General features: G+C 39.4%; 11 protein-coding genes and 1 non-coding gene across 12 annotated transcripts; 8 read left to right on the forward strand and 4 right to left on the reverse strand.

The window, feature by feature from the left end:
- Positions 1 to 144: 144 nt before the first annotated feature.
- Positions 145 to 852, forward strand: RRP17 (rRNA-processing protein RRP17; the record flags this gene model as incomplete). The annotated part of the gene is made up of 1 exon (XM_056227196.1): positions 145 to 852. The coding sequence occupies one exon, from the start codon at positions 145 to 147 to the stop codon at positions 850 to 852; it is 708 nt and encodes a 235-aa protein (XP_056087041.1).
- Positions 853 to 1049: 197 nt separating this feature from the next.
- Positions 1050 to 2138, reverse strand: ERD1 (Erd1p; the record flags this gene model as incomplete). The annotated part of the gene is made up of 1 exon (XM_056227197.1): positions 1050 to 2138. One exon carries the CDS (start codon positions 2136 to 2138, stop codon positions 1050 to 1052), a length of 1089 nt encoding a protein of 362 aa, XP_056087042.1.
- Positions 2139 to 2482: 344 nt separating this feature from the next.
- SKDI04G6230 (putative aminopeptidase) lies at positions 2483 to 3607 on the reverse strand (the record flags this gene model as incomplete). The annotated part of the gene is made up of 1 exon (XM_056227198.1): positions 2483 to 3607. The coding sequence occupies one exon, from the start codon at positions 3605 to 3607 to the stop codon at positions 2483 to 2485; it is 1125 nt and encodes a 374-aa protein (XP_056087043.1).
- Positions 3608 to 3878: 271 nt separating this feature from the next.
- On the forward strand, positions 3879 to 6446 carry SYF1 (mRNA splicing protein SYF1; the record flags this gene model as incomplete). Its single annotated transcript, XM_056227199.1, has 1 exon — positions 3879 to 6446. The coding sequence occupies one exon, from the start codon at positions 3879 to 3881 to the stop codon at positions 6444 to 6446; it is 2568 nt and encodes an 855-aa protein (XP_056087044.1).
- Positions 6447 to 7052: 606 nt separating this feature from the next.
- Positions 7053 to 7550, forward strand: RPL12B (60S ribosomal protein uL11; the record flags this gene model as incomplete). The annotated part of the gene is made up of 1 exon (XM_056227200.1): positions 7053 to 7550. One exon carries the CDS (start codon positions 7053 to 7055, stop codon positions 7548 to 7550), a length of 498 nt encoding a protein of 165 aa, XP_056087045.1.
- Positions 7551 to 8653: 1103 nt separating this feature from the next.
- On the forward strand, positions 8654 to 10552 carry RAD30 (DNA-directed DNA polymerase eta; the record flags this gene model as incomplete). The annotated part of the gene is made up of 1 exon (XM_056227201.1): positions 8654 to 10552. One exon carries the CDS (start codon positions 8654 to 8656, stop codon positions 10550 to 10552), a length of 1899 nt encoding a protein of 632 aa, XP_056087046.1.
- Positions 10553 to 11216: 664 nt separating this feature from the next.
- On the forward strand, positions 11217 to 11298 carry Skdi_4.trna24S. The gene has a single exon. It is a non-coding gene; the product is annotated as a tRNA-Ser (tRNA).
- A 586-nt stretch (positions 11299 to 11884) lies between these two features.
- HKR1 (Hkr1p) lies at positions 11885 to 16294 on the forward strand (the record flags this gene model as incomplete). The annotated part of the gene is made up of 1 exon (XM_056227202.1): positions 11885 to 16294. The coding sequence occupies one exon, from the start codon at positions 11885 to 11887 to the stop codon at positions 16292 to 16294; it is 4410 nt and encodes a 1469-aa protein (XP_056087047.1).
- A 390-nt stretch (positions 16295 to 16684) lies between these two features.
- ARO80 (Aro80p) lies at positions 16685 to 19549 on the forward strand (the record flags this gene model as incomplete). The annotated part of the gene is made up of 1 exon (XM_056227203.1): positions 16685 to 19549. The coding sequence occupies one exon, from the start codon at positions 16685 to 16687 to the stop codon at positions 19547 to 19549; it is 2865 nt and encodes a 954-aa protein (XP_056087048.1).
- A 428-nt stretch (positions 19550 to 19977) lies between these two features.
- SIP1 (Sip1p) lies at positions 19978 to 22413 on the reverse strand (the record flags this gene model as incomplete). Its single annotated transcript, XM_056227205.1, has 1 exon — positions 19978 to 22413. The coding sequence occupies one exon, from the start codon at positions 22411 to 22413 to the stop codon at positions 19978 to 19980; it is 2436 nt and encodes an 811-aa protein (XP_056087049.1).
- A 1087-nt stretch (positions 22414 to 23500) lies between these two features.
- Positions 23501 to 23934, reverse strand: DYN2 (dynein light chain; the record flags this gene model as incomplete). The annotated part of the gene is made up of 3 exons (XM_056227206.1): positions 23501 to 23731; positions 23793 to 23815; positions 23910 to 23934. 3 exons carry the CDS (start codon positions 23932 to 23934, stop codon positions 23501 to 23503), a joined length of 279 nt encoding a protein of 92 aa, XP_056087050.1.
- A 224-nt stretch (positions 23935 to 24158) lies between these two features.
- SNX41 (Snx41p) lies at positions 24159 to 26039 on the forward strand (the record flags this gene model as incomplete). The annotated part of the gene is made up of 1 exon (XM_056227207.1): positions 24159 to 26039. One exon carries the CDS (start codon positions 24159 to 24161, stop codon positions 26037 to 26039), a length of 1881 nt encoding a protein of 626 aa, XP_056087051.1.
- Positions 26040 to 26075: the final 36 nt, after the last annotated feature.

Genomic DNA, 26075 nt, shown 5'->3' on the forward strand with positions numbered 1-26075 from the left:
TGAAATTTTTCAATGTGTGATGTGATATAGATTGATCCTCTAAAGCAGTAAAGGATTGCAGGTAAAAAAAGAGAGCTGTAGTGTGCAACCTGTAGAGTGGTTGCTCGAGATCACGACAAATAAACAAATTCTATAATATCTGCTATGGCTGTTCACACTAATAGACAGATCCTTACCAGGGGGAAAAACTATGCTACGAAGCAATCAAAAAAGTTCGGTACCGATGAGGTAACATTTGACAAGGATTCCCGTTTGGACTATTTGACTGGATTCCACAAGAGAAAGGTGCAAAGACAAAAGAAGGCCCAAGAATTTGTCAAAGAGCAGGAAAGGCTCAGAAAAATTGAGGAAAGGCAGAAGATTCGTCAGGAACGTAAAGAGATTATGGAAGAACAGTTGAAGACGTTTAAAGAAGGTCTAAACTTGGAGGCCGATATAGAGGATGCGAAGAAGGGCGAAATTGACGACTTCAAAGTCGAGTCTGATGACTCCTGGCACGGATTTGATTCTGGTAAAGAGGACAGCGATGACGACAGTGATGAGCGCAACGTGAGGCCTATTTTGAAGAAGGAAGCTATCACTGAAACGTATGATGACTCAACTACTGTAGAAGTGGAAACTTTGGAACCTAACGACAATTTTGAATATTTGGCCCATTTGAACAATGTCAAGTTGGAAAAAGCAGAAAAAGTACTCAATCAAAGCATAAACAGAGCCACCAAATACGCGAAGTTTTTAGGCGTAGATGATAAGCAGAAAAAGAAGCCAAAGGTAAAGAAGTTCAGATACTTGACCAAGAATGAACGTAGAGTGAACCAAAGAAAGGCAAACGATAACAAGCGTAGAAGATGATATGGTCAGATATGAGGTACAACTTGTTGCCTTGACACATTCAGACAGTGTTGGGGGTTTTTTGAAAAAGTATGTAGTGTACATATATTCACCTGTTTATTAATCTGCATGTAATATATCGCATTAACTAAGCCATGGAATAAACAGAGTGAGTAGGTTACGGTTTTTAAATAGTCCTATAATGGGTCTTCCAGAGATTATTTGCTTGCAAACTTGATATAATACTCCGCGTCCAATTTGAAAATGACCCATATGCCTCTTCTAATTACCTCCAAATAGTGCATTTCGCCTTCGAAAAAAAGGTGGTCGCCTTTAATGGCTACAGGTCTCAAACTTTGGAATAAGTATACCCATAGCCACCAAAATCTAAGTACGAAGTCTATAATAACAGCAAAATGATACATTTTCTTTTCTAGTGTGACCGCACTTTTGGATCTGGACCTTAAAGAAGACAACGAATCTAGTGACCAGTCCATTCTTACGTCCCAAAACAAAGTGTAGGAGGAATTGAGTAGCATGAACCATCTCTGGACATGGTGTAGCCTTTCCGTATTCGCCGAACCTTCATACACTCTTGATTGCCAAGTGCAAAAGAGAATAGGAAGGTTGCAGCTGTATTTCAATGCATTGAATAGTAAGGTTTTATCATGCAGTAAACGGTATTCTCTCAAACACTGTAGTAATCTTACTAGTACGGGGAACAGGGCCACGGACAAGTCGAAATGTGTGAGGGGTTCTCTAAAAATGAGCGAGCTGAACAACGTGAAATCTATCAATGGTCTCGCAAATGACGTTAATGTATCAGAAAGTAAAACGTAGGTGTTTCTTAAAGAGCGAGGTGAAGGCTCTATCAACAGACATCTCCTGGTACAATACCTTATTATCTGACACTCCTTCAATAAATATGAGAATATGATCACAGACTGAACTAACGGCAAAAAATAAACAAAGAAGACAATATTCTTGAATGGTCCTTCTGTAGCATTCTTGTATTCAAAAAGAAACACAGTAATGAAGTGGAAAGGTATAATGATCCTTGTTATCTTAAGGGCGAAATTTCTTGCTGTTCTATGCAATTGCATTAAGGTATAGCCTGGACGTATATCTTGTGGCACCCTGGTGAGTAAAACTTGAGATACGTCTAAACTATTATGCGAGAAAAATCTCAAAATACAAGCCCAGATCCAAAGTGCCAGTACTATGAGGACGATGAAACGCTGTGGAGCGGGAACATTGAATATGGTTGAAAGATGAAGTCCTTCAGAATTGGCGTCGCTTTTCTCCATGTTTCGCGACCCAACCTATTGCAAAACTGGAACTGTTGATATAGTAATAATACCAATAATAATAATAATGCGAAGTAATTAATGTGTCCGATTAGCTCTCAATGATCAATTGCCATGAATGCTGTGAGTAAATCAAAATCTGTTTGCGCTGGTTTGCCCTTTGTTGTCAATTTGATTTTTTTAATGTTCGTTTTATTTTCAGATGACGAAGTACGCCAAAAGAAATCGGATAATAGAAAATAATACGATATAGCGGTATTATTTATATGTATCACTTAAAAAAAATACGAATACACTTAAGTATTCGCGTCTATACTTTAAACTTGTTTGCATATTGCACAACCTCACCAGGCAGACCAAGAGCCGAGTTCAACAATTGCTCCCAATACAATTTTTGCGTGCTCCGCCATATGATCGAAACTTAATCTATCTAAAGTATCCATGGTGCTGTGAATATATTTATTTGTTTTTTTGAACTCGCTTTCAATTACGAAGGAACCTGGGAATCCGTTTCTAGTGGCACTGCCATGGTCACTACAAGCATAGCCACATTCTGTATCTCTGTAGGGAATCAACAAGTAAGACTCAATAATCAGTTTAATAAAATTAGTCAATGCGGGACTAGTGTAGTCGGTCACAATTCCCACATGTTCATCTTCCGGATCAGATACATACCCTGTCATGTCCTGTTGCAGCATTGCTCTCACTTGTTTTCCTTGTTTTGAATACTCTGTAAATATATCAAGAGAACCCAACAATCCACCCTCTTCAGCGGAATAGAAATGAAATTCAACTGTGTTATTAGGTCTAAGTCCCGCCTTCAAGTAGTCTTCTGTATACAATCTTAGAGCTTCTAAACTGGTTATCGTGCCCGAGCCATTATCATCCGCACCTGGAGCTGCCATTATGGATGGCAGTAACAGATTGATAGAATCTTGATGAGAACCAATTACTATAATATCTTCCGGAGTCATGGATCCAGCAATCCGAACTATAATAGAATATTGCTTCCATTCTTTGTGATCAAAATGTTCAATGGTTAATATATCTTGCGGAACATCCTGCGTGATATTAGCTATAGTTGCAGCTAACCATTGGGCGGATTCAAAACCACATTCGGATTTGTAGTAGCGAGTGTAGAAACTAGTGAACTTTGCCAGGTTCTTGTACATAGAGTCCTTATCTATATCCGTAATTAGGCCGTCAACGACTTCTTTGTTCGATACCTCAGTCGGATAAGTATACACTGGTACTGTCGGCTCCTTCTCCTTCTTAAAGAAGGGTAAAGAGGAAGTGTGTTTGGTCACATCGAAGAATTTGATACCTCTCCTCAAAAGGTTCACTTTTTCTGATTCAGGAACTTCTATTACTTCATTTTCTCCCACCTGCAGAACCTTTAAAGATCCGTATGGAAGTGACCATGCCGTTGTTGCGACATTAAACAGAACTGCAAGCGATTGTATCTTCATTTTGCGATCAATTCACACCTACCAACTTTACGTGATGATGTGAAAAAGGCTTTCGATTTTCTTTTGCCTTTACTTCAAACTTGTTGCAGATATTTAGTTTCATTTTACTATAGCGGTCCGAAAATATGAAATATTATGACCTAGGACATTGTTAACCTTTCACTATGAACAATACGAAAAAACATAAATAGAAGAGCCACTGCAGGCGTCTTTATTTTGGAGAATTAAACGTATTAAACGTCTTCCTATACCATTTGGATATATACGTTCAATGAAGGAAACGGTTAATATTGTCGATGAGAATATAAAGAATGATGAAGATGTGGCGTTTGAGTACGAAATTCAAAAGACACCACAGAATACACTCACATGGAAACGATACCTTGCGTATTGGAAAAAAGAGGGAAGAACTGACGAACAAATCAGATGGCTATATGAGAGGTTTTGTTCCCAATTTTTAACAGATGCAAGCGTATGGGAAGAGTATATACGGTGGGAATCGACAAAGAAAGTAATCAAGACTTCACGCATTTTCTCACTTTTTCAAAGATGTCTGAATACTTGTGCGCAAGGCTGTGATAGTATATGTCTGTCCTATTTGGAGTTAGCTATTGAACAGCATGACTTGTCGACGATTAGGCACTCTTTAGATTCATCTTTGATAAGATTGGATACGAAAATGCATTCAAAAGTCTGGGAACCTGTCTTACGGTTTTTAGCGGAGAAAATATTACCTCTAACACAATGGGACTCAACTCAAGAAGATGATGAGGAAAGTGCTGACGAAGCCGAACTAATGGATATACTTTTAGCAAAGGGTCTCGTGAAGATAGGCTTTATTAGTAAGCGACCAATTGAAAGCGGAAGCATCGGTGATATTTGGTCGTCACAACTGTTAGAGAGATATCTAAAGGTGGCTCCGCAGCAAAGGCAGCATGAGCTCCTGGCGATCCTTGCGAAAACTAGAGATAGTATCACCACCAAATCGGTGTACGAAAAAAAAAAATACTTAACAAAAGACGAAATCAGTGGAAAGTATCTGCCCAACTCGAAACTAACATTTGCATTAAATTTCAACTATTTGATCACCTTGGAAAAATTAGGAGAAGATGAGCAATATGAAGAATTCATGAGCCAAATGAGTGAGATATACCCCGACAACTGGGTCTTTTTAACGTTGTCACTTTCCAAATACTATATTTCTCGCGGCAGGCTTAATAGTTGCGGTGATTTATTGAGGAAAAGTTTACAACAAACACTTAATTATAATGATTTTGATCGTATTTACAATTTTTACCTGCTTTTCGAACAACAGTGCTCTCAGTTTATTTTAGGAGAGCTAAAAAACAATAACAGCAAAATTTCCAATGAAAAAAAATGGGTTGAAGAGTTGCAACGCCATATGGTGACATTTGAATCTTTAGTTGACTCACATGACATCTATTTGAATGATCTAGCACTAAGGCAAGACCCAAACTTAGTGGAAACGTGGTTGAGAAGAGTGTCGTTGCAGGAAACAGCTGCAGAAAAGTGTAATATATATTCAGAGGCTATATTGACGATTGACCCCCTCAAAGTAGGTACGCCTGGCTCTTTTGGTAGGCTATGGCGTTTATATGGCGATTTGTACTGGAATGCAAAGGCCACCAGCACCGCAAGGGAATTATGGGCACAGTCTTTGAAGGTACCGTATCCTTACATACAAGACTTGGAAGAGATTTACTTAAACTGGTCCGACAAAGAATTAGACGAAGAAGGAGTTGAAAGGGCAGTTTCTATACTTGAGGATGCATTAAAAGTTCCAAGGAATCCAGAGCATATGCTTGAAAAATTTAACAACGGACACAGAAGGATTCCCGCTCAAACTGTCGTATTCAACTCACTGCGCATTTGGTCCAAATACATCGATATCTTAGAAGCCTATTGTCCAATGGATGCGAGCTCTTCTGACAAAATTCTCAATAAAACGAAGGCAGCGTATAATAATGTTATTGATCTGAAATTGGTTACTCCAGCAATGGTGGAAAATTTTGCGCTTTTCTTACAGAGGCATCATGAGGTTATAGAAAGTTTTCAAGTGTATGAAAAAGCGATCCCCATGTTCCCTCCTGAAATTCAATATGAATTCTGGACTGAGTACTTAGAAGTAGCGACATCCCACCAATTGTCGCCAATAAGTCCCGAACACATCAGATTCTTGTTCGAGGAAGCACTGAATAATTTAAGTCCGCATGGCGTAGACTGTAAGACAATTATTATTGCATATAGTACCTTTGAAGAAAATCAAAGTGGCCTGGCTAAGAAAACAATTGAGATCTTACACAGAGGTGCTAAATTAAATGCTGACAGCACGAATATGCATCTCGAAAGTAGATTGCAAATGTGGAGAATGTGTATATCTAAGGCCGAATCTACCCTGGGTCCATCAGTAGTCAGGGACTTATACCAAGAATGCGTACAATGGCTGCCGAACTCCAAAGCTGTTGAGTTCGTGATCAAATTTTCAGATTTTGAAGGCTCTTTGGGAGAGACTATTCGAGCTAGGGAAGTTTTAGGTTATGGTGCAAAGCTCCTTCCCCCATCAAGAAATACGGAATTATGGGACCATTTTGAGAATTTCGAGTTGAAATACGGTGACAAGGAAACCTATAAGGAGATGCTAAAGATGAAGAAGTTATTGGAGCTTGAAATGGTAATTGATTCCGAAGTTGTTGGTCAAGAGGAAGGTAACATTAATTTTGTGGCAGCTGCAACCACACGTGGACCAAACTCGCGTGGCTTCGTCCAACCAACCGCTTCCCAGTCTGCTAATCCAGATGAAATAGAATTAGATTTATGACATGACCTATGTAGAGATCGTATATCCCTTCAAAAAGGTTTCAACCTGCTCCCACTATCATTGCAATCGCTGCTGAACATAAACTTTTTTTCCTATTTACACCCGTACATATGGGTGTTTGGGTTACCATAATTAGCACAAACAACGCATACGCATTTTTAATTTCTACAAAACATGAGTAGATATTACGTTGGGACATCTAGTTAAGCATTGGGTATCGACCTATGTACGCTGTTATACAGTGAACCTAGGATGCAAACTGAGCTCTGTTTAGTCCTTTTTGTACCAGCGGTATATGCCTGCTGCCCTTTGCGTTTAGTGGTCTGCATCTCTCTCTAGTCGCTCCCTTCCTCTTAGCAAGCGTCCGCCTAGGCCGCCTGGCTCTAGGCGGAGAAGTGGTTGCCACCCCCTCCACGAGAGAAATCTTGGGGCTAGGCCAAGGCGAATCCCCAACCACGCTTCTGCGATCTTTCTCAATATCGTGTCTCCTCTAGCTACACGTTACTGGTTAATGAAACTGGATTAAAAGAGACCAAGAGCTTTATTCCCTTTCTTTTGGCTAAAACAACCCCAAGTGCCCAATAGAAGGATAAATCAATAGTCAATATGCCTCCAAAGTTTGATCCAAATGAAGTTAAGTACTTGTACTTGAGAGCTGTCGGTGGTGAAGTTGGTGCTTCCGCTGCCTTGGCTCCAAAGATCGGTCCATTGGGTTTGTCCCCAAAGAAGGTTGGTGAAGATATCGCCAAGGCCACCAAGGAATTCAAGGGTATCAAGGTTACCGTCCAGTTGAAGATTCAAAACAGACAAGCTGCTGCTTCTGTTGTCCCATCCGCTTCTTCTTTGGTCATTACTGCCTTGAAGGAACCACCAAGAGACAGAAAGAAGGACAAGAACATCAAGCACAGTGGTAACATTCAACTGGATGAAATCATTGAAATTGCTAGACAAATGAGAGACAAATCCTTCGGTAGAACTTTGGCTTCCGTCACCAAGGAAATTTTGGGTACCGCTCAATCCGTTGGTTGTCGTGTTGATTTCAAGAATCCTCATGACATCATTGAAGGTATTATTGCTGGTGAAATTGAAATTCCAGAAAACTAAGGTTGTTTATAACATCAAAAAAATCCATTCCATATATTATTCTGTACTTTTAATTTAAAGGCTTTAATCTAACATATAAACCAAGAAATTTTACTTTACGTTATATTTCAATTTTTTTTTATTTTACCAAATTGTAGAGCGTGAGGCCATGCACATAGGTGTAGAATCAAGGTTTCTATGCGGATGGGACCGAATTTGCTATCAACGAAGGTTTTAGTTTCCTTTTTCATAAACCAAAAACGGGATGATCATTCAAGATGAACTACTTTCTTTAGGATAGATAAAATGGTCTTTTGAAGTCCTACATTATGTGTCGTTCAGGTTGATGTTTCACAATCTCTCTCTTGCTTGCCTATTTCTATGTAGACTTCCTTAAAGTTCTTCTACTGGGGCGGCCTTGCCACTCATAAGGCTGACTTTTATTTTGTGGGTATGTCATTCCACTTTATATATCTATTTATTAAAAAATTGTTCAACGATGTGGCAGAAAAAAAACTTTTGTTCAATATGTTCTCTTATCTATAAAAGCAGTAGGCGATATTCACAGAATAGACTAGATAGTCACTGTTTGGTTTGCATCTCACTTATGAATTTCTTTGTTATTCTTTATATCGAATTGGGGACGCCTTTTTCCAATAACTAAATATTAAATGCTCGAAGAGCATTCTATATGAAGTGGTTTACTTTTGTTTATAATATCTATGTATATGTATTCTTATTAATGATTAATATGGAAAAACCGGCCATCTTCAATCTAAACTGCTATTATGAAATTAAATACAAATATGATGTATTAAATTTCTTTAATGGCAAAAATGCGGTTAAGCAAAGCTTCTATTCCGCTAATCATTAGTCGCGTTTGGCATTTCTATGAGAAACGAAGTTCAAATTGCCATGGTTTATTCGTTTCAGCTGATTCGGCACGAGTTTAAATTCTTCCTCAATATCTCCTTTACCTTTTCAAGAAATTGGCTTCGCTTCGAATAAACCAAAAGCAAATTTATTAGCACACTTATTATCGCGGTGAAAAAGTATATACTATAAAAGTTATTTTTCAATGTATGCTTCCTAGTCTTGATATAGTCTTGATAAAACAAGCAGCTATGTCCAAATTTACGTGGAAGGACTTGATCCAACTCGGTTCACCCAGCAAAGCATACGAGTCTCCCTTAGCATGCATCGCTCACATTGATATGAATGCGTTTTTTGCACAGGTTGAACAGATGCGATGTGGCCTAAGCAAAGACGATCCGGTGGTTTGTGTCCAATGGAACTCCATAATCGCGGTTTCTTATGCAGCAAGAAAGTATGGAATATCAAGGATGGATACAATTCAGGAGGCCTTAAAGAAATGTGACAATCTTATACCAATCCACACAGCCGTTTTTAAGAAAGGTGAAGATTTCTGGCAATATCATGATGGATGTGGATCTTGGGTACAAGATCGTGCAAAGCAAATACATGTGGAAGACCATAAAGTGTCACTGGAGCCGTACAGGAGAGAGAGTCGTAAAGCTTTGAAAATTTTCAAAAACGCATGTGATTTGGTTGAAAGGGCAAGTATCGATGAAGTATTCCTTGATTTGGGCCGTGTCTGCCTCAATATGTTAATGTTCAATGAGGACTACGAGCTAAAGGGTGAATTGAAACTAAAGGATGCGCTAAGCACCATTCGCGAGGTATTTATAGAGGGGAATTATGACATAAATTCTCATTTACCTCCTATACCTGAAAAGATTAAGTCTTTGAACTTTGAAGGGGATGTCTTCAATCCACAGGGCAGAAATGTCATTACAGATTGGGACGACGTGATACTAGCACTAGGATCTCAAGCAACTAAAGGCGTCAGGGATACGATAGAAAATATCCTCGGTTATACCACTTCGTGTGGCCTGTCTAGGACTAAAAATGTTTCTAAATTAGCTTCTAATTACAAAAAACCTGACGCTCAAACAATTGTGAAGAACGACTGCGTATTAGATTTCTTAGACTGCGGGAAGTTCGAAATCACATCATTCTGGACCCTAGGAGGTATTCTTGGTAAAGAATTAGTAGACAGATTGAATCTTCCAAACGAAAACAGCATTAAACATATCAGGAAAACCTGGCCTGACAACCCCAGTCAACTTAAAACTTTTTTGGATGATAAAGTTAAAGAATGTGATTTTGATCGTTCAACAAGCACTATTGACCCCCTCAAAACAGCAGATTTGGCCAAAAAGTTGTTCGATCTAAGTAGAGGCCAGTTTAGTCTGGCCCTAAGTCCACGCCCTGTTGTGAAAAGTATGATGTCGAACAAAAATCTCCGAGGGAAATCGTGCAATTCACTGCTGGATTGTATTTCCTGGCTTGAGGTGTTTTGCGCTGAACTTGCTTCGAGAATTCAGGACCTGGAACAGGAGTATAACAAGATAGTACTACCAAGAACGGTGTCTCTCTCTTTAAATTCCAAAACCTATGAAGTATATCGAAAATCAGGACCGATCACCTACAAGAGCATCAACTTTCAAAGTCACGAGCTTTTAAAAGTTGGCGTGAAATTTGTTACTGAACTTGATGCTAAAGGCAGAAATAAAAGCTATTACCCTTTAACGAAAATGAGTGTGTCAATTACTAATTTTGATATTTTGGACTTACAAAAAACTGTTGTGGATATGTTTGGCGACCAGGTTCATACTTTCAAAGGTTCTATAGGTAAAGGGGATGAGGAAAAATATCCTGGATTAAAGGATAACAGAGGAACGCCGAAGTTGGAATGTTCGAAATGCCAGATAAATTTTACGGACCAAAAATCTTTTCAAGAACATGGAGACTACCATCTAGCATCAAAACTATCCGAAGGTCTGAATGGTGCTGAAGAAACATCCAAAAATTTGTCCTTTGGAGAAAAGAGGTTATTGTTTCCAAACAAAAGGTCAAGTCCACAGAGCTTTACCACACCCCGTAAGAAACAGACTGCACCTTCAAAAAACATTTTGTCATTCTTTGCAAGAAAAAAATGATTTACTTGAAATAAACATTTTTATAGCTTTGGCGGCTCACATGCCCAGACTATGTTTGTTTCCTCCACGCAACAGTGTACAGAACTAGGACTGAAGCTCTTGGAACAATGATCAACTAGCCATCAATCACTAGTACTAAAAAGATTGATAGATTTATTCATGTCATAATATATCACCAACTTTATTAAAAGTGGAGTTCCAACAATTGTCACAGAATTCCACTGGAATTCAGAGGCAAAATCAAAAGAGCAGAAACAGTATTTTTTACAACAACACACAAGTTTAACATAAAAAGACAGAAACTGTTGTATTACGGGCTCGAATAATACCAGCGTAATTTGACAATCCTGTTGGTGACAAAGGGGAAGCAGCTCATTGCTAAACTGGTTGTCGATATAACTCACGGCATTCTCCAATATATAAGATCTAATCTATACTGAAAGGGTGGAAGCGCATAATATCGGGTCTAACTAATTGTTCAGGTATTTATACGTTAGGAATAGAACATCCAAGCGATCTTGTCGTTTGCTTGACGCCTTCATTCTTATGTGTTTTATAGTGTTTCTGGTGTGCTTCATAGGTGTTTCAGTTGCGTTCATTATGATGTTCTCGTCCTCATGTTAAAGTATACCACTTTGAAATACCACAATCTCAATAATATTGAGGCAACTTGGCCGAGTGGTTAAGGCGAAAGATTAGAAATCTTTTGGGCTCTGCCCGCGCAGGTTCAAATCCTGCAGTTGTCGAATGTTATTTTTGTAAATAACAATTACAGTGTCGTTACTGAGCTTCTTTATTTGATACTTTTAGTCGACCGCCCTCCCTTAGCCATGTTAGTATTCTTGTAGAGCAGAAGGCACCTGATATCCTTTCAATATCTCTGACCTCTTATTACTGAAATTGTTTTGGCCTTTCTATTAATAGTAGTTTGCTCTTTTACACGACGCGGTGGACGTATTTTCGCTTGCTGACCGTCTGATTGTAGAAAATTTTTAGCTAATCCAGAAAGACAAGAGATTAGGTCACCAGCAGGGCCATTCAAGTACATTGATTACACCAATATAGAGGCAGTGCTCCATCGCAAACGCTTATTCTTTATTTCATTCGTTCAAACAATACTCCATAACACTTTCTGCATTGCCAGTAAGAGAAGGGCCACGAATTTTAAGCTGTGTTTTTTGTACACATTCACTCCATATCATTAATTGAATATCATTCGCTTTTAACCAGTGATCAAGCTGGCTTTCCGTATCCAAACTACCGAAGTTTTTACACATACCCTTTCCCTCAGTTGACATAATCAACAAACGAAAAGCAGAGAATGTATAGAAAATGGTCTTACTGAAAATAAAAAAGTTTTTGCTTCTCATATCATTGGTGAATACAATCGAGGCTTATAGCAATGATACAACGTACCCGTCCTTATATAGCAGGAGAACGGATATTGCGCCTTCGTATTCAACAAGTGCGATATACAATACCGTATCTAACAGCGATGACAGTGCATTAAGATCAAGCCCTGAAACAACCGCATTGGCTGGCCAATATAGTGACAGCGGAAGGGTATCAATAAATGAAAGAAAAAGCACTGATGCGTCCAACGAACATACCACTACTACAGCCACAGCAAGAAATTCTGATTCTATGCTAACAATGGGAAAGCTCACAGAAATGGTGACACCTAGTAGTAGTATGGTTCCCTCGTCTGTACAATTCTATAATGAAAGATCATCTGCTTTACAAACTTCTAATGACAATTCGAAGTCAGGATCAAGGTCAAAAGATGCAACAATACCCTTCGAATCTTCAAATGGTATGAAGAAATCCACGTCAGATGGTACAGCAGTACCGAGAGGCATAACTTCAACAACAACCACAACTCCCTCGCTTTCCAAAGACGAAAGCAGGCCACCTGAAACTTCCGGTGTTATCAACATAGCGAGTACCGTACATGTAGCGTCAAAAGTTTTGCAGCTTTTCAGCGCAACGCCAATCACAACAACAGACGGTTCAAATCATGAAGCAACAGGAAATCATCTTATTAGCACAAAATTATCTACAGCTTCGATTGAGGAGTATACCATAGATGAATCAGATTTTTCTGATTACTATGGTTCAAGTGTCAACGACTATTTTGCCCAGGAATTGATTGTGGATTTATCATCTACTCCTTTCACCACGAAAGCATCTTCAGTGACCAGCCAAAATCCAGACGTGGAATATTCGAAGTTAGCGACAGACCTTAGAGTCAGTAGTACATCATTTGCTGAAACTGCAAGTTCTAAGACAGTTTCATCCTCCTATACTCATTTGTCCTCTACTTATGCGTCTTCTCCTGTCCTCATCTCTTCCATCTATACATCCTCCCCATATGGATCAGCTTTATCACCAACAACTCCTGCCCTCATATCTTCTACGTACACATCCTCGCCATCTAGTCCTGCCCTCATATCTTCTACGCACACATCCTCTCCATATGGGTTCGCCTCCTCCCCATCTAGTCCTGCCCTCATATCTTCTACGTACACATCCTCTCCATATGGACCCGTTTCGTCCCCATCTAGACCTGGCCTCATGTCTTCTACGTACACATCCTCCAAATATGGGTTCGCTTCCTCACCATCTAGTCCTGCCCTCATATCTTCTACGTACACATCCTCTCCATATGGACCCGTTTCCTCCCCATCTAGTCCTGCCCTCATATCTTTTACGCACACATCCTCTTCACATGGGTTCGCCTCCTCCCCATCTAGTCCTGCCCTCATATCTTCTATTCATACGTCGTCTCCATATGTATTTGCTTCATCAATAACCACTCCTGCTCTCTCACCTTCCGCTTACACGTCATCTCCACATGTATCGGCTCCATCATCAACCGCTCCTGTCATCGCCTCTTCCGCTTACACGTCCTCTCTGTATGGACTCGCTCCCGAATTTTCCTCAAAACAGTTTTTATCAACATCTGATGGCGTAACACCAGTAATTTCAGTACATATTATGTCGTCTGGGCCTACTAATTCGTTACAACAGAACTCCATGGAAACTCAAAAATCCCATCCCACTTCCACAGGCTCATCATTAAATTCAGACGCATATTCAAATACCATTACTGTCATTAGCATACGTTTTTCTTCATCGAATCCTGCTGGGACTTCTGCACCGATTTCATCCACCAAAATAAACCCATCATACGCGGACGAGCCAGTTGAAAGTAATACGCCTCAGAGGCAGCTTTTAACTAGTGCGAGAACCTCTTATGATGTAGAGAGTCAGAATATCGAAAGCAGTAGCACATTCACAATAAAATCAAACTTCCCATATGTGTCCTCTACAGAGACACCAGATAATGAGGACATTTCGATAACTCATGAAAAGACCACTACAGTTTCAAGTAACGTACACGTGTATTCTTTGTCAGATTTAAGATCCCGTCATTCAATAACTGAAGTATCATCTGATATTTTCGACTCATCAAGAAGCTCAGGGTCATATTCCACTTCATTCGGCAACTCTTTCTCCACAATATCCTCGATAAAGTATTCGAAAGAGACAGAATTACCCAGTATATCGATTTCAATTACAGAAGAAAGGCTTTCGAGTTTAAAAAAGACATCACAGCCCAATAATCTGTCAGAGAAATCCACAACGAAAAGAACACTAAGTTCTTCACAAGGTACTCATACTCTATCCATTCCATCAGGTTCCATGAACTCGAAAGTCAGTTCTACAGATTCATTTGATAAGACATCGAAAATGATAATCTACAGTCGTCTTGAAACACCTAGTTTGATCACCGAAAGAACACATTACATTAGTTTATCTAAATCCAGTGAATCAAAATCTGGTCCATCTACGAGAGCCTCACTTGGCTCGGTCGTAACTGCCCTACAAACTCAGACGATCACTGGTTCAGATTCCGTAATTCCTGTTTCATTTACACACCCCACAACCCCGTACACATATTCAAATGATTATGCGTGGTTACCTACCACTATTATTGTAGAGCCATCCCAAACAGGTTCTTCTACAGCACCATTCAATCCATCAATTACCGGATCGCTTCCTAGTCTGATTGAACCGGCCGTGGCCGTTTCTGAGCCTGCTAATCACACTTTGATTACCGTTGGATTCACAGCTGGTTTGAACTATGAATTTTTGGTTCAAAATCCATTATCTTCGGCTCAAATTTTCAACTTTTTACCACTTGTTTTAGGATATCCCTTTTCAAATACCCGATTGGAAGTACAGAGCAGTACGCAGGGATTGTCCAGTTTTGTTCTTTCATATCAATCTGGAACGAGTACAACCACTCTTTCTCCTAAATCCGTGTCATCATTATCAATTGTTAAAAAAAAAAAGAAAGGAGAGAAAAGAAATGCTACTGCGTCAACCGCGGATCTGTATCTGCCATCAATTGAGACCTCTTCGATAGTGGTGAAGCAAATTGTACCCATGGTAAATTCCTCAAAAGCATATGTTATAGCAGTAGCAGAGGTGTATTTTCCAACAGAAGCTATATCATATCTTCAGAAACTAATCCTTGATGCTAGTTCACCTATATATAACAATCCTCAAACCCCGCTGCGAACTTTAGCTGGTCTAATAGATAGCAGGATTCCATTAGGGGGTTTAACTGTGTATGGTGCTGAGGATGGGAGTTACATTTCTGGTTTATCATCGAGCGTCGCAGATTCCTCAAAAGAAAATCCAGCAGGGAAAGTGGGAACTAGCAAGTACGGTGCTTTAGACGATTTTATCAACTCATTGACAGATTATAGCCCTGCAGGGTGCTATGCCTTAAGAATTATCGTGATCCTCATTATTTTGACAGCTGCTGTACTTCTGTGGTTATTGCTTGTATTTCTTGCTTTCCGTTACAGAAATGAATTATTGAGAAGACGTCCGAGAAATTGCATTGAGAAAAGTTTTGGTAATGAGAGTAAGCTTCAAAACGTTGCAATATCCCGTTCATCTTCTGACAACCAAACGTATAACGAAAAGACGTCAAAAACTGAAAATAAAAGCATCCACTCAATCGTAGGCGATCATTATATTGTTACTGGTGAAAACACAATTTACAGCACTACTCACGGATTACATTATACTATGAACGATGATGGTGACTTATTCTACAGAGAAGCAGTGCCCAATGACCTTAACCAATTAAATGGAGGTGAAGATTTAGAGATAGATGTTATCGTAAGAGAATGTGTATATGACAAAGATCAAGATACAACGGAAGCTTACTTGAACGACGGAGAGTCGGTTTCGAGCATCCTAGACGTTGATGAGAATGGTAACATAAGGTTACATGACAGTTATTCCGACGACGGAGAATCAAACAGGTATCATTTGCAAGACGAAGTTATTGATGACTATAATAATAGTCATTTATACAAAATTCAACTCCATGGATTAGGTACCAGATCATGTACTACAGATGATCCAGATACCGTAAACTTGGTTACAAATGTCTTCTCTTCAGGTAGCCAAACGTTTCTACCAAGCACCGCTTACACTACTCCTCTCCATACAAATTCAATTAAATTTCACACACTGCATCACGCGGAATCTTCATTACAAGAACCAAATCAGGCTTTCTTCTCCGCCGCGGAAGAGCTGAAAATAGACGACATTGATGACAACGGTAGTGTTTCTGACGTCCAAGTCGAGGAATTGGATGCCTTAGATGAGGAGCTTTACAAAAGAATGTCAAAGGTCGTAAAACAACAGAACCAATAAACGACAAAACAAAACTGTATGATTTTTTGCTAATTGCTGCTAGAAGCGGCACTTGTATGAAATAAGATCATACAAGGAGACAACATTGAAACGCACAAGCATGCACGCATAGATATGTTTTTATTTTCAACGCTATTGTCGTTATCATATATACTATCAAATATTGCATTTGTAATTCTATAAGCTTTTTCTTTTTACACATGAAAGTTTTATTACCAGTATTTTCGGAAATAGCGAGGCTACTCAAATTCTACCCGGTGATAACCGAGATCAATGAATCAGTCGGCAGAGAAAAGAACGGGAATAAACCAGAGCAATATCAAGAAAGTCAAGTCATCACATATTTGCTCTACGCATAACACAACTGCTTTCAACACGGCCACCTGATCTATGTCTCCTAAGAGAAGATCCTCAGAAAATGAAGCACATGAACTTCCAAAGCGGAGAAGAACCTACCAGGCTTGTATCAACTGCAGATCAAGGAAGGTGAAATGTGATCTAGGCCCAGTCGATAATCCCCACGCTCCACCTTGTGCCCGATGTAAAAGGGAGCTAAAAGATTGTTCTTTTAGTTCCACTAGGGGGGAGACAAATGGCACATCTCCCAATATGATTACTGCAGCAAGTAAAACATTCTTGAGCAAAAGTGAACAGCAGATTCGAAATAGATCGACGAGCCCGATTACAGCAGACATGACTCTGTCAGGAAAGGAAACTGGTAATGAAACATCGTTTAAATCAGAAGGTGTGAAATGGAAGTTTGAACTTTCATCCATGCAGAACGCTTTAGAATTTTTAGCGCAAGCAGCCGGCACTGTAGCTAAGGAAGGTGCGAAAGAAATCATAGAGGATAAGTCCGCAACACCAAGACCGCTTGTAGATCCTTTGGATACATCACACCAATCAGCGACAGACGGCGGGTTGAAACGGCTTTCAAGAGGTGATAGTGCTGCTTCTGCTACTTGTACTCCTCACGAAAATGTAACAGCTATGCTTGCTGCCAGCCTTAATGCAAATAGGACAACTTCACAACTAATAAGAGAAATCAGCGGAGTCAGACCCAGTCCCACGCGGAAAATCGAGGACTTCGATTATATCGGTCCAGACAACTTGCTCACTAAAGAGGAGGCAATTGAGCTCATCGAGGCATTTTTTCTTACGATGCATCCATTCTTTCCTAACATCCCGCTCCAGTTGCACGACCCCAAAGAACTGGCAGAATACCCAATTTTATTTTGTGCAATTTTGACTGTTTCTGCTCGCTACCATCGTTTTGATACTCTTGGATTGTATAACGGAGAAAATGGGTTAAGGCACATTGAAGTTCACGATAAATTATGGGTATATTGCCAGAAACTCATATCACAAACAATTTGGGCAGAGGCTAGTACTAGGTCGATTGGTACTGTGCTTGCCTTTATAATCTTTACGGAATGGAACCCAAGAAGCATTCATTATAAATGGTCAGACTACGCAAATGATCCAGAGTTAAACAATGTTAATGTAAGAGGAAGTAAGAATATTTGTACGAGGAAGGACGAAGAGGGATTAACGGGTGTTGGTGCTATCCGTAGAAGTGACCGGATGTCGTGGATGCTGACAGGGTCTGCGGTAAGGCTGGCCCAAGATATGGGGTTTATTGAAAATAGCTCAAAAATATTCATTGTTACTCATATATCTGAGACTACAAGCGCCATGAATATGAATCAAAGGTCTTTATTAGCAGAATCTTTCAGTGTTTTAAATCTTAATTTAGAGAAATTCGATAGTGACGGAAAAGAAAATAACGAGAATTATTTTGGAAATGAAAAGTTTTATCTGGACGAGATTTTACCCAACGACGAAATTAAAAAGAGGTGGAAAGGGGTTTTTGAAGACTCAGCAGATGCTAGCGACAATGAGAAATATCTTTTGACAGATTGGGAAAGGGAGTTTTTAAACGATGAATACGTTCTATATTATTCCAATAAGAATGACGACACAAACTTGGCACAAAATCATACGCCGCCATTTCCGTTAAGATTCTCGTTTGCCCAAAGAGCAAAAATAGAGATAATTCGAATCTTATCCATAGCATATGAGACTATATATTGCGAGAAGAATAAGAGAAAATTGGCAACAACTGATCAAAGGCACAACTTATCTGTTCTAAGTATTTTTTCTCCCCTGATGGAAGGCTGGCTCAGCAACTACAGAGAGGTTCTCGTGCCTCTATCCGATGTTCCATTTTCATTAGCAGATAGAAAGAATAAAAAACAAGTGTTTGATAATATTGATAGGATAAATGGCGAAAGTATCATAACCGATTTTAATTATTGTCAACTTTACATTTTTTCACTTGCTTTACAAGTAGATGGAAAGATAAGCAGGCTAAACATGAATGAGATTGTAACAAGTGCAAGGTATGTAGAACTCGCATACAGATCTGCCAAAGAAATACTAGGTTCTGCAAAACGAGTATCAAGACAAGCAATGCTTAAGTTCATGCCCGTAAGATGGGTAATACGAATAATTAGGTCAATTGCCTTTATTGTAAAATGTTATCTAACACTCACTGGCAGTGAACTAGCAACAAATCCAGATGCCAGAAATATTTTAAAACTGAGTGCAATATCTGTTGATGAAACATTCGATCTCATGCGTGATACCGCGGTAACCTTAAAGGAAGCCACACCAGATGAATTACACCTGTGCCAGAGGTATGCAGCCATATTAATGTACTTATGTACTGAAATGAAACTTCGGAAAAGTTCCCATTTAGAACGACCATCCCTATTAAGAAGTAGCACGACTCCTCTGGAGAGCAATCATGGATTTTCACTGGAAGGAGTGGACGTCACCAAAAAATCAACGTTTTATAGGGACATTGGAGGTAATAAGACAGATTCTAAGTTCGAAACCCCAGAAAAGCTTCCCGTGGATGAAATTGGTGACAATCTTAACAACTCAAACGATTTATCAGGTAAAGCCATTGTAAATTCTTTTGTTGAGCAAAATAATGACATTACAGCAGCATTGCTGAACAATGAGCTGTTCCAGGGTCCTTCACTGTCTGAAGAAGTTACAGATTGGTTCGGTGCTAGTGAAGACATCGGGCTCGAATTTGTAGAACCATGGACAGAGCTTATCGAACAGCGATACATGCAGTGTGGTGATGGTGATAATAATAACTTTGAAAATCTATACAACTTATTCGTGAATACTAATGACATCGATAATGAAACCGATAGTTCAAGGCCAGTCACACGTAAATAAGTTTAGATTTTAACGATTATACCATGTAATGAATGCTAGAAAGCCCTAATTATAAAATGCACTTGCAAATGCGATAAACCGGGTAACCAGAAAGCTTGTATAACCCATAATGAATGTTTCATAGTACTGGAACATGTTTCCGATGAAGCACTTGCATGAATCATTTTATTCAATGGATCTCACTAACGATTTCTATGAATTATGTAGCCTAGTGCCTTCTAAGGACGTTAGTAAAAAAGTTTTTAAAGCAAAGGTGATTGAACATGTTAAATGTACACGAAACTTTCTACACATGCTAAAAGGTAAAGTATGGAAATGAAGAATGAAAATAAAAAAAAGACACTGGACAGTAATGCTATGGTTTTGGAACAACGGAAATGAAGAAAAAGTAAAAACAAAGTTCATAAGGTTCATTGCGAATTGAAAATTCAATTGTTGCCCCCGGCCTTTTGTGTTTTATAATAACATGGAGCATAAATCACCTGGGTTATAAATTTCCCCTCATATCTTGTGGTACAAGCTACGCTGATAATTTCATCTCTTATACTACTTGTCAATAAATGGTTCAAATTCACATGAGGTATGATATGATTTATCCCACCTTCGTCTCCATCATGGAATTCTGAATTTGGATTGCTCTGGTTGAGGATTCTGTTCAAATAAGATGAATTCAAATATATCGGCAGATCAGGAATTGGGTATCTACTTAAAAATACGGCCTCTGCAGTTTCTGCATCAATGTTACCGCCTTGTTGCAAAGTAGCAAACAGATCATCTTGGTTGCAGTCAACAACTTTATGCGTAAAGCTGGGACGGTCCTGCGGTGACAAACGTTCAAAATGATCCTTTGAAGTGGTTGTAGAGGCCTCGCCTATATTGAATAAATTTGGTATCTCATTCGAATATTCTAATTTTTCGGGCTTAATCTCCGCCATCAAATCCAAACTACTTGCTTTCAAACGAACAAATGAGCCTCGCAAAAATACCGAATTTGACCTACTCAATCCTCTGTAATCTGAGAAGGGTGTGCCCGGCCTTTCACCATCTTTTGCGGAATAATATGAAGATTTACGAGAAGAGGATAATCTTTTAGGTTCGGGTCTTATGGGCGCTTCTTCATCTAGCGTCGATCTCATTTGGAAATCCATATCCGCTTCATCCCTAAATGGCTCAATTGTATGATAACCTGGCAATACTTCAAACCAGTTGACAAAATTGCCTTCCGAGTCTGTAGCTGTAGGAAGAAAGTTTGAGTGAGTCAATAAGCCATTGATAGAAAATTGTAGTCTATAAATGCCGGCAGGCAAAAAAAGATCGGGAACAAACCATTCCCTATGTACACTATCATAAATCATGCGAATCCTAGAATTCAATGGCTTTTCTGAGTCCAAACTTGCATCGTCATCCAAGTTAACCTCTCGCTGTTCTTTAAGAGCAGAAGCAATATCATTACTTACTATAGAGACCTCTGTGGTGGCAGTCATATTAGTATCACTTTTCCATTTTAAAACCACTAAAGTATTTTCGGTGGAATTTGTTGATGATATTGAAGACATGCTTGATATCGAGTTTGAGTGATGTGAAATTTCTCTGTGTTGAGGCGCAGAATATTGACTTTCGTTGTCATTAATAATCGGATGCAGTGGGTGCAAAGGTTGTAAATTTAAACCATTTGTTAGAATACTCTTTTTAGATTGTAAAGAATGCAAAGAAGCAAACGACGATCTTCTTGAATTTGAAGCCGACCTTAACTTTTTATTCTGAGCTTTCTTCGTCTTATTCTGGTGCTTATTTAAATCTCTTTCCATTAACGTTTTGTCACCATACAGCTTCATCATCATTTTTGCAGTGGCAGATATAGGCACAGTAGAATCATCACTGGGATCTATTGAATTTTCCTTGCCGTCAATGTTACTTTCGCTATTATTAATACGGTTTTCCCTTCCCATAGTATACGTGGAATTGGAAGAATTTGCTCTTGAAAGACGTTGCATATCCTTTTTCAAAGCGTTTTGTAAAAGAGATTGATTCAAGACCATATCTTCGCTTTGTAGCACGCCTGCTTCAGCATCTATGTTATCGCCGTTTGCTTCTTTACCAGTGTGTGAATTGCCGGAAAATGTTGGGTCAGGACTAAGATATTGATACTGATAAGCATGGACAGATGGTTTCTTTGAATAAGTTTGTTTAACAGGAATATCAATAGAACCTGTCTTAGTCAATGGAGGTAGTGACGCAGAATGTACGGATGAAGATCTTGTTGGGGACGGGGAAGCGGTAGCTGAGTTTTCCATAAGAGTTTTCTTCAATGCGATAATACTTGAGCGATGCCTCTCATGATGAGGATGACCACTTCGTTCGTTTTCCATCGTTTCATCAACCACGGTACAGTTCACAGTGGATAGATCGTCCAAATCACTTTTAGTTTGCTTAACGGTGGCCATTGATGGACCGGGACTCAAGAAAGATGGGGATTTAACTTGTTCTTCGGGCGCACTTCCATCATGATCATCATTTAATGATAAATTAGCCAAAGTAGTGTCGTTTTCATCCGCTGCATTAGCCAAAGAATAATCCTTTTTGAACAAAGGTGAAGGCTCCTTATCAATAATGGTATCATTGTTGACGCTACTATCACAATCCGAGGCTACATCGTGGGATGCAAGCAATTGCATTCTATGGGGAATGGCGGCTTTGTGACTGCTAGCATGACTAGTATGTCTTTTATGAACACTCTTCTTGTTGTTGAACAGTTGAGAGGTTATGCTTCCTTGACGATCTTTATTAAAGGCTTCGTGTAGATGATATCCATGATTCCTTTTACTTGAATGCGATGGATCCTGGGTAGAAGGGCTATTCCCCATGATGGCAGCAACTTTTAAAACGACGGTTCAGCTTCCAGTAGGCTGGTCTACACGCAAAAATATGAAAAGAAAGGAAACAATAGGAAAAGCACCCTGTTGGCTCAGCTATTTTCTTGGGTCCGATATGCCATTGTTAAATACCAATATTATTTCACTAAGACAATGGCAAAAAAGACAAAGGTGAAAGGGTCCCTACGTCGTATGAAGTGATATGTATAATCTATACATTTGTAGTAGATACGCATACCTATATAAGTTGTCCGGCTGGAACAGTTTGTGGACCTTGTAGCATGGCTCTGCTGTCATCCGTAAAACGTGCATTGACCATTAACTGGCGGCATAAATTATCTGTATTCAAAGGAGAATACTTTGGTAGGGTGAATCATCCTGGGAATATGACAGCAAAACGCATTTTCATTTGATATGGCATCGATGGTATGTTCCATGGTTTCGGATGAGAATTCCGCTACGAGAGACGAACTTATAAATTCCTAATTCAACAGACGCCTCATAATTAGCTCATATTTTGATTTCTTTATTCACCAGCGGCTTAGCACCCTTCATGCCCCTGCTCTACTTCATTAGTGAATGCTAATGACTCAATATTTCCGGCTTGTGAAGCTCCCGCACACTCAGGGATGTAGCTCAATATGTTATGGTCCAAATCGTTCCTACCAGTTCCGATAGTAAGCTCTTTAAAGAGCATTGTGGAAAGTCTGCCGCAACCTCCGTTCTGCACATCCTTCTGTTTCAAGAACCCTATTTTCTCCTGTAACATCCTCAACTTGGCTACTTTTCTGTCTCGAAAACGCTCGTGGAGCTGCCCTGATTTGCGCAGTTCTCTTATTCTAGGGCTCAGCGTTGATATTTTTTTTGCCTGGTCCACTCGCTTTCCTTCCTGGCGTCTCATCTTTGTTCAATGAACTCTACCCACCCTTCCTGCTCAGCTTATCGTGGCCATTAGGAGGGATAAGGTTCAATCTGCCTGACTGGATGCTCTATTCCGTATGTACCATCTCTGAATGAAGTACCCCATTCGTATGAAAGTACAGTAATACGCTCTTAATTAACTATAAAAGAACACTATTTATGCGGTTTTAAAAACTAGAAACGCCAGTGAACCGATGTAGAAGTAGACAAAATGGCCCTTTTCGTGAGTAACGTAGCTGCCGAAGTTTTTTCCGACGATCACATGCCAGGTATTGCCGTACTTGACATCCAGCTGTTTCTTTACTGTCCCGGCAATATCTCTCTCTAACTGGTACTTGTCCAGGGCATCTTCACTGATGGACAAAATATCCTCTTTCAATTCATCCGTCTAAATTTCTCTTGTTAGTAAAACTACAACCATACATGCACATAACAGTACATTTACATACTATGTCGGACGCCTTAACGATAGCTGCAATCCATGGAAGGAAAGGTCTTCCCCTCATAGTTAGTAAAAAAGAATCATGTAAATAGTCAAAAAACTAACCGAGAACGAACTGACATACGCGTAGTCTTGGTCTCACCACTCATGTTGTCCCTGCTTTACACTTTCTTTGTCTCTTTTGCGTTTCTTCTACTTGTCCCGGCAACATTTTGTAGCCTTCCTTTTCTGCAGTTTCGCCAGTTGGTGAACTCCTTTATAAAGGGAAAAGAGAACCAGGCCAAAAAGATAACAAGTAAAGGGAAAGGCAATTAGACACGCGTCTGTATACGTATCGTGTGACGACTAAAACGGCTACTGCACATTTGCACTAATGGACTACAACATATTCGACGGGCTGCATGAGCAACAAAGCAGCGGTTCAGAGATGGACCTTTCAGAAGAGGATAACAACCCATTCGTCGGCACTCATCACCTGTATGCTTCTGGTATTGGGACTGCTATCGGCGAAGCCCGTCCGGAAAACATACATTCTCCGCCGTCTTCATCCTCTTTACCATCTAGTCCGGCGCATTCCTCATCTGCTGGCTCTTCAAGAGCATCCACAACCTCTTCCACATCCTCGCACGCCGTTGTGGAGGCTGACGCTGAGACTGAGCCATTTGTTTCCTTGTCGATGTCCACCACTACTGCCACCATTACTAAGAATGCTCCCCATGATACCAATGGGACTGAGCAGATCCAAATCATCGATGCTGGCGATTTCAAAGATCCATGGGGAAAACACGCCATCGGTTATGTGATTTTGTATGAAAACAACAAGATCATTAGAAGATACTCGGAATTCCATTCTTTGAAACAGTCTTTGGCTAGACTCTTGCCTACGATAATAATTCCACCTATCCCATCTAAGCATTCTCTCTTCAAGTACATATGGAACCCCATAAACGCCACGAATGACTCCAAAATCATCTCTACTAGAAAGAAAATGCTCAATTCATTCCTGAGCAACTGTTTGAAAATTCAAGAAATATGTAATGATACCATTTTCCGAAAATTTCTAAACCCTGAATATAATTGGAAAGACGTTTTGAGCTCATCGCCAATAATCATACTGCCCCTGAACAACCTTTTGGCTCCACCTTTGAACCCTACAAAACCAAGCCCCTTGCATACTATACTACCCATTCCATCCAACTCGTCTTTGAAAAACTATAACTCGATTTGGCAACAACACATTACAATGAAAAGTCACAATGAAGTTTCTAATCTACCAATAGAAATTGTACAAAATGAACCTCAATTTACGCATATTGAGAACTTATTCCAAAACTATAAACGAATAATCACTCACTTACTAAAGAATATAAGATCGAATAAATCTCATTTCCACTCTCTATCCACATATTTTGCTGAATTGGGCGCTTATTATAACGCCTTTAGTTTGGAAAACGATATTGCCATGCCAAACAGCGGCCAGGAACATAGAGGTAACTCAAAAAACCCAATGCTGGAAATCGTCAGCCACATCGAAAAGATAGGCCACTCATTCGATATCATTTACATATCTTCAGAGATCTTAATCGAAAAATACAATTTTATACTTGAGGAACCGATAAACGAGTTATTACAGTTTCTAAATGAATCATTCAAAGTCTTGAACTTCAAGAAATTAAAGTTTTTGCAGTATAAAATTTTGGAGAAACTGATTATCGAAAAAGAAACTAAACTTGCCAATCTCACTGAAATTGAAAACCAGCTACAGAAGATTAATGAGAGCTTGACACACTCCACTATATTGACAGATGATAATAACACTGATACAAAGGCCGTTGAGCCAACCTTTGTTAAAAAGAACATAAGATCACTCTCGAAGTCAAGCTCAAACTCAAATTCAAGTGGGCACCAAAGCGAGATTCGTATAGGAACAAGTAAATTAAACTACAAAACAACTACACCAACGATGAACCTGAATAAACTGGAAATCAAACAACTAACAAAACAGGAAAGGTCTAAACAAATAAAACAATTGGTTCAAGATTTATCTAAATTAAAAGACTGTTTATCGATATGTGTATCAGACATGCTAGAGATCAACACTTCATCATACAACAGCTTGATGCATATGTATAACCAAATTCACTTGACCGTTGCCAGAATCTTAAAACTTTTTACAACCAGCTTCAAAGCATGGATCAAAGAATGTCTCGAGAATTGGAAACTGGCCAAGTCGCAAATAGACCAAGTCTTATAACAAGCATAGGCCCCACACATCATGTTGCAAATAGCA

This window comes from Saccharomyces kudriavzevii, assembly GCF_947243775.1.
Source record: "Saccharomyces kudriavzevii IFO 1802 strain IFO1802 genome assembly, chromosome: 4".
In the NCBI taxonomy this organism is placed as follows: domain Eukaryota; kingdom Fungi; phylum Ascomycota; class Saccharomycetes; order Saccharomycetales; family Saccharomycetaceae; genus Saccharomyces; species Saccharomyces kudriavzevii.